This window comes from Caretta caretta, chromosome 6 (genome assembly GCF_965140235.1).
Source record: "Caretta caretta isolate rCarCar2 chromosome 6, rCarCar1.hap1, whole genome shotgun sequence".
Classification (NCBI taxonomy): domain Eukaryota; kingdom Metazoa; phylum Chordata; order Testudines; family Cheloniidae; genus Caretta; species Caretta caretta.
In genome coordinates, this window is record NC_134211.1 from 22,799,334 (window position 1) to 22,807,560 (window position 8,227).

Genomic DNA, 8,227 nt, shown 5'->3' on the forward strand with positions numbered 1-8,227 from the left:
GAGGAAACTTCAGAAGTTCTTGTTCATACAGTACAGAATCTTCTGTACTTAACTATGTTGAACTCCTTGTTTTCTGTCTTACATTACATAGGATGTGACACTAGCAAGTGCCCTGAATCAGTGGCCAGCTGTCAACCAGGATACGAGTTAATCCCAGAAGTATTAAATGGAAATTGTTGTACTATCTTCACATGTAGTAAGTATTAAGCTCTTCTTTTGTGAATTATCCACACCTGTCAAGATGTTAAAGAAAGCAGTCTGAGCAGCACAGCTTAAAGAAGTTACATTCTGTTGTATTTTGTCGACAAAATGACTGATAGCTTTTCGTGTCTTTCTGCTTCTTTTAAAAAATTATATTTGCATCACACTGTGTTGTTTTTTCCCCTTACAGAGCTAATACCAGGCTGTGTAACCAATGGAACTTTCTACATGGTATGTTCATATGTTACTTACTCTAACACAAAACTTATTAGTTTGCAGCGCCTAACACAATGGGGTCCTGGCCCATGACTGGGGCTCCTGGGTGCTACAGAAATAACAAATAACCACAACAATGTATTAGAACAAAAATTGTTTCAGAATCCTAGCAGGGGCCTGAAATGTATATTCTTTGCACAAAGGCTGAGTTAAACATTGTCCATTACTTCATCAAAAAAACAACATTCCGTCACCCTCTGCATAAGCATAAGGAATTTGCCCCAAGAAAAATAAGGTACTCCTATCATCAACACTGGGACTCTGGTTAAAGAAAGTGGGTCAAATTTTCCAGTGTGATTAAAGAATTTAGCACAGTATTGCCAATCTGTGAGATCTGTACATGAAGCAGTTTATTTTTAGTGACTATTAATACTCCTCCTTTGACTTTGTTTAGCCTGGAGCTGTCATTCCAAAAGGTACCTGTGAAAACTGCACCTGCTCTGCTGAAGTAGAGCCAGACAGTCAGAGAAACATTATTGACTGCCAGCCCATTCCATGTGACACAGAGTGCCCAGTGGTGAGTGCCGATTTTTGTCCCATCACACACAATTTAAAAACCTGCCTGAGAGGAAGTGAGCGTCCTTGACTCAGTGCAATTCCTTTGTTATTCCATTATAAACAGGGCTATACATATAAGATGAAATCTGGACAGTGCTGTGGTGAGTGTGTACAGGAGGCTTGTGTACTGAAGATGGAGGATAACACAGTCCATGTGATTCAGGTAACTATTGCTTTTAAGGTTTTGTGAATTCCATTCTCCTTCCTTCCCCTTCGGTCCTTGTGTTTATCACAGTCGCTCACTGGGTCGTCTCTCATGTTAGATCTCACTCCGTGCTTGGCCAGTCCCCAGCACAATGGGGCTTCCATTCTGATTGAGGCTTCTAGGAGCTACTGCAATAATAACAATAGCTTTCAGAATTCAATGTTAAAAGCAATGTAGATGAAAATACTGGGCCGGGCTTTGCCCTCGGTATGAAAACACAGCACTCATTGCTCTCAATGGAAATCATTCTCACGTATCAGAGGGCAGAATCTGGCTGCAAGTGGCCAATCACACTTGGAAGCTTTATAATATTGGGACAAATCCTGGTGTCAGTGAAGTCACTGGAAATCTTTGGTTTCAGCATAGCAGCCGTGTTAGTCTGTATCTGCAAAAGAAAAGGAGGACTTGTGGCACCTTAGAGACTAACCAATTTATTTGAGCATAAGCTTTCGTGAGCTACAGCTCACTGCATTGGATGCATTCAGTGGAAAATACAGTGGGGAGATTTATATACAGAGAGAACATGAAACAATGGGTGTTACCATACACACTGTAACGAGAGTGATCAGGTAAGGTGAGCTATTACCAGCAGGAGAGCGGGGCGTAGAGGGTGGGGGGGAACCTTTTGTAGTGATAATCAAGGTGGGCCATTTCCAGCAGTTGACAAGAATGTCTGAGGTGCAGTGGGGGGAATAAACAGGGGGAAATAGTTTTACTTTGTGTAATGACCCATCCACTCCCAGTCTCTATTCAAGCCTAAGTTAATTGTATCCAGTTTGCAAATTAATTCCAATTCACTGTCTTGAACAGTATTAGGGTTTGCTCCACTGTGTATTTTCTCAAGATATCTTTACAATGGGCATGACAGGTCATTACGGACAAACACATCTCCAGCACCGGGTTCACAAGTATATACACTTTTAATACAACTTGAGGACCATGACGGATGATGAAACAAAGAGACTCTCCACAGCCAGTTTGTCTCCCTTCCAAGCCAACCTATACATTCACCACAGGTTTCTTGGTATCGCTAATTCTTACTGCACAATTATGGATTGGCTGTAAATCAGCGGTAGTTGAACAGGGGGCAGGTGAACCCATTATTAAAATGATTTTGAAAGTGTAAAGGTAGAATTATCGTCTCCTCACACTTTTAATGAACTGGGCTTTATTATTTACACAGCAGTAGCTATGCTGCTAATATGACAAAAGCCCTCAACAGGAACTCCCCTGATTTAGCCCTCAAGGTCTGTAAAATTTGCTTTTTGCACAATAATCACCCTGCCGTAGATAGTATGAACAGAAAGGGTTGTTTCAAGACACACTGCATAGATTTCTATTCATTTTTTACAAATGTTACTTACAGGCTGGAAAAGTCTGGCACGAGCCCGGTGATAACTGTACCTTCTATGAATGTGAACAAATTGAGGATCAGTTTATCCTTGTCACTGTAAGGAAAGTCTGTGGAACCACACACCTAGAAAACTGCGACCCGGTAAGTACTCCTTAAATGTTCCTCTAATTCTCACGTTTGTTGCTTGGGGACGGATAGGCAAAAACAGCAGGACCACTGTGTCCAAAGATTATACCTGGACCCCAGTATTATGTGGGATGCAATTCTAATTATAGCCTTTTCAAATATGGTCCCTTTGAATTTGACTTGAGCCACAGTGATGTGCTGCACTGGATTACAGAGCACGGAGTAGAGAACAGAACACACAAAAAGGAGTGGGATTTTCAAAAGTGCGAAGTGATACAGGCGCACAAGTTCCATTGAAAGTTAATTGGCCGTGTACTCCTAAGTCACTTAGGTGCTTTTGAAAATGCCACCCAATGAGACTAAGTAAGGTGAAGGAGAGTACATTATTTAGAAGGGGAATTGACTGAAATAAAACCATCCAACTCAGTCAAGATTTTGGGATGGACTGAAACCAGGGCCACATAGGTGGAAGGTCAGTATTCTATTAACTATGTGACCAATGCTGATTTAATCCCTTACTTGCAACACACTAACTTCAGTCACTCCGAATTTCATGTATCTGCAGCATGCAGTATTTAAAAGTTGGGTTACAATATACGACATTAGAATGCTTAACTCGGAGAGTAGAAAGAGAAAATGAGCGCCACTTAATGCCTGTTACTGATGCAGAAGTTGCCCCTCACTGGAATACCATCAAGCTCCCCCAGCCCTGCTTCGAATCAGCATCTATCTCAATGCAGATCTCTTGCTGGCACCAAGGAAACTTGGGAAGCAGGGAAAACCCCCAGGTTGCTACGTACACTCCAATTCTGAATCATTTCCCCCTATTTCTGCATTCCAGGCTGATATCAAGCTAAGTGAAGATGGCTGCTGCAAAATATGCTCACCAAGCCATAAAAGTAAGTCATGCTAATTCTGTAGCGCAAAGACAAAATACATGGTCTAAATAGTGCTTTGGAGCATATTAGTCACAATGGGTGGCAGGTGCACACATATATTGGCTGAGCTGATGTGATCTGAGGCATTATGCCTGTGTAGAATACATTTGGGCACTTTGCCTTCTGCTGGGGCAAGAGAGGGGAATAGGGAGTGGCTGGGAAAAGAACATTCCCAGCACACAGTACAGCTCCTTTGAAAACGTATAGTATGAGCTTCTCCCTCCCCACTGCTAAATGCTAGCCATTAGGGGGAAGGGGCAGGGCCATGCTCACGCTCCAGCATACCTGGACACGTTCTCTTCGAAGGATAGACTGACACACCAATCATGGTAGCCGGCCGTGCATTTAAGAGATGCCAGTGGCAACATTTTGTCTGGGCCATGCACCGGTGCTTAAGGGACAGGGAGCCACCGTTTCACCATATGTAATTAAACCAGGTGAACACATGACGTCAGCTCCACCTCTCTGTTTTCTATCAATAGCTGCATATGGTAAACAAACATATTTTCAATTATTTTGCCTGTATTACTCCAGTTTGTGGACTGCATAGTACTACCACTGTCATCAGTCACAATGAATGCAACTCTTCTGTGCCCGTTGAACTAACATACTGTGAAGGCAACTGTGATGGTTCTTCAATGTAAGTGGCTACAAGCTCATTACTCACTCTCCTTGCGTATGATTGTCCCTGTGCCCTCTTGGCATTCATTCATTATATTGGTGGCAGGGAGCAAATTATGCATTTTTAATGCATCCAATATCCACCTAACAAGCAGGTGTTTGTTTCTGCTGCGTTGTGTTGGATTTCTGATACCTGCTATGTTACAAGATGTTAATTACCTTAAGATCCATCAGTTTTTACTAGATGGAAGCTTGGTGGTACAGCGACAAATGGCTTTAACCTCTGACACCCTGACTTGAACTCTTGCCCATTTAAAAATGGGGTTGCTAGTCTCATCCTGGACATCATTTGTGCACTGACAATGTGTGACCTTGGCTCAGTCATTTAGCCCCTCTGTGCCTCAGTTTCTCCATCTGTATAATGTACATAATAATATTTAGCCACCTTTGTAAAGCACTTTGAGATTTTTGGTTGATAATGCACAGTATTAATGTAGGGTAAGATTCTGCCACTCTTCCATGCAGCACTAACTTCTTCCGCAAATAGCCTCACTGAAATTATATTTCACCACAGTATTGTCACGGTAATAATGTCAAGCCGATTGCTTCCAACAAAGAGGCACCATATTTGGTGATATCTAGCAATGAGGGTGTATTTTGTTGTTGATTTTGCAGCAGTATTTCTAAATCTTTCTTTCTTGTTGGCTTTGTTTTGTGGCCAATCAGGTATTCCCTTGAGGCGAATGTGATGCAACACACGTGCAAGTGTTGTCAGGAGGTCAAGACCAGCAAAAGACAGGTGACCCTGAGCTGCCCTGATGGAAGCACCACTGATTACTCATACATCCACGTGGAGCAGTGCGATTGTGCGGGCACAGAGTGCATCCCCCAAACCCTTCCCACCACTCCAGCACAGCAGCAGGAGCAAGAACAGCAGCAGCAGGAACAGATCCAGCAGCAACAAGGGCAGTCCTAGAACCAGGAGCAGAAGCAGAAAAATGAACCAAAACCAGGAAGAGTAGACTATAGACTGAAATAAATCTTTTCACTTTTTTTCCCCTAATAATAAACAAGTATCCAAAGCAGCTAGAATCTTGGACATATGGATGAAATTCCTGTATACAGCCTAGAAATTTCGGTTTCCTAATTATTTCAGCTTCCATTATCAATGGGTCTCATTGCTTTGAGTGTCTTCTTTTAACTTGAGAGGTGCAGCATTAGGAAATCTTGAGGTTTGTTTTTTCTCGGCGATGCTATATGACTGACAGCTTTTCCTTCAATAGGGTGGAGTGGTTGGAACTATACTCTAACTATTTCCACGGCACTTTTAGGAAGTCCTTGATGTAAACTATAGTCTCTTTTTGGCTTGAAATTTTCCCTGTGGTGATTCTGATACTGACTGCCCAAGGCCAAGCAGCCAAACATCACTGCGTCGTTAATAATTTTTCACTAGTCACAGTCATTACAATGTGTCCCACACCCAACTGACACTGACTAATCATTGCATTGAATTAGACAACTTTTAAAATCCCCTTTGATTCCAGTTCAGTTAGGCAGTGTCAACAATTCGAGTCCAGGAAAAACACAGACTATCGCTCTCACCTTCCTACCTTTTTGTTTGTTTGCTTGTTTGTTGTTTTAGCATTAAAGAGGGTTTAGGTTATAGTAACTGCATCTTCTCAAACTTTAAAGATACTGGGGGGTTTTGTGGTGTTGTAGGAAAGAAAGGAAGGAAGAAAGAAACTCTATCATACAAGGCTGCTGCAGACTATCCTATGTTTACATGAGATCATCAGCATAGTAAATGAATGAAAATTTGGATTTTTGTATTATTTGTTTTTGGTTAACTGTTTACAGAAGAAATATATTTTTTGCCAAAAGGGGTAGATGAAGGATTTTTGTAAACAAAAGTAATAATAATAGTAATATAAATTCTTTCCTAGGAAGCTGAGATTTTTTTAAAATGTTGTATCATTGCTATTTATTTTGTTTCTGGGAAAAATAAGTGTACTGGACCATTTCTTCCACAATTAATGTTGCCCCCATTTTCTAGCGTCAGTGGGTATCTGGTTGTGGGATGTTTTCTTTTTCTATTTTGTTCGTTTCCTAAGAAGAAAAAAGTTATGATGATTAATAAACTTTTAGCATTTTGCAGCTTTTGTGTGGTCTGCTTTTTTCATTTTGCTGAATCCTTCACAAGCAGTTTGTTTGCCCAACATAATATTTGCTTCCCCCTCTACTGTGACGGTTTCTAATCAGCCCCAGTTTAGGATGTCACTATGTGTAGTGGCAGCCCAGTCCTGATTCGAGATTTAGAAGTGTGCTTTGTGTAGAGACTCTAGCCCTTGGTGCAATAAACACACACACTTTTTGTAAGTAACAGACGATTCTTTTCTAGGACTGGCAGAACGGAAATTGTTTCAAATGCCACCTGTTCTCAGACTTTAAGGCCTAATGTACCATATCTAAAACGCCAACAAACTGACCTTGCCACCTTTGTAATTTTAATGGATATTATTCTGACACTACACTTGAAACCAACCTGCATATTACTTGACTGCAGCCTGTGCAACACCAGTATTTCATGTACCACAATTCGAGAATTGTTGCAGTAGGGTCAACACTTTATACAGTCACAATGAAAGATAATGAGTAGTCTCTAAGTTAGTCCCTGGGCAGTCCAGCAGAGGGAGCACCATGGTAACTGTGCCTCATGATAGGATAGGTAAGTACTGGAACAGGTTACCAACGGAAGCTGTGGAATCCCGTCACTGGAAGTTTATAAGAACAGGTCAGACAAACACTGGTCAGGGATGGTCTAGGTACACTTGATCCTGTCTCAGTGCAGGAGACTGCACTAGATGACCTCTTGAAGGCCCTTCCAGCTCTGCATTTCTATGATTCTATGAGTTTCCTCAGGCTTAGCCCCTGAGCTGCTCTTCTAGTCCATCTCTCTTTTACAGGACAATAAATATTGGGCTGTAGATCCCACCAGTCAGAGTTCAGTCCTGTGTTATCCTTAGGGACCCCCCAGCATTCTCTCCTGCTGTTGTCCAGATGTGTGGCAGACTCACCCCCCTTGCTTTCGAACTGTTCCTGTTGCATATCCTGCTGCTCCCAGCTCCCTGTCAGCCAGCTGCCTGCATCCTTGTTTGGGTCATTTTTTTTAGCCAGCCTCTGTGTCTCAATGTGCAAGTTGCCTTCCTTCCATGATCAGCTCTCAGGCTACTGCCTGCAGCATTCTAGTCACCTTCACAAGCAGCACACTGTCTTTCTTTAGGCCTAATCCAAGTGTCCTCTGGATGTTACTCCCCGAGACATTTCCTGCAATAAACTTCATTGCATTACATTAAACCTTTCTGAATTAAGTTTACGTATTTTAGGAGTTCACAGTGTAAAAAATGCAAATGTTTATGATTTATTGTGGGGATTATATAGGGAGACAGGATTAAAGAAAACCTCAGGAGTGTTATGAGCCTCAAAGGACCCTTTGACAACTATGGGCGAGAGAAGATTGAATTTTTTTTTCCCCTATAAAATACTTGGGAAGAGGGGGATGCAAATTACCCACCTCCCGACCCATCCTTGAAGCTGTGCCTGAAAGAGAAACCTACTGTCTGGCTGATTACCTATTCATGGTCTCTTCAGATCAAAGACATGATCTAGATAAAGGAGTGACTCACAGATTCAAGTACTCCTTGTTCTTTCTGCAGATTCTAGGATGTGCTTGTTTTGAACGAACAGCTGTTATGAACTTGTGACCACAGGAAAACTCCCTGGTGGGGTTTGAAGGTCAGATCACTGGCCCAAACCCTTGTTGGAATCAGGGGGTGATCTCTGGCTTATTAGCATGTATGTACATTCTGTTATGGTTTTTTTAAGTTTTTTCTTTAATGTTTTTACCTTAGCAATACATTTGGTTACTTAGAAAGAGCAGCGTGGAACTGA

General features: G+C 41.9%; 1 protein-coding gene across 1 annotated transcript in view; it reads left to right on the forward strand.

The window, feature by feature from the left end:
- Positions 1 to 6,433, forward strand: part of LOC125638455 (mucin-5AC) — an 81,402-nt gene extending 74,969 nt beyond the window's left edge. The window contains 9 exon segments of the mRNA XM_075130041.1: positions 92 to 196; positions 392 to 432; positions 872 to 994; positions 1,100 to 1,198; positions 2,607 to 2,735; positions 3,562 to 3,619; positions 4,193 to 4,298; positions 5,006 to 5,249; positions 5,251 to 6,433. Of these exon segments, the coding sequence (XP_074986142.1) occupies positions 92 to 196; positions 392 to 432; positions 872 to 994; positions 1,100 to 1,198; positions 2,607 to 2,735; positions 3,562 to 3,619; positions 4,193 to 4,298; positions 5,006 to 5,249; positions 5,251 to 5,301 (956 nt within the window). The 3' untranslated portion in view covers positions 5,302 to 6,433.
- Positions 6,434 to 8,227: the final 1,794 nt, after the last annotated feature.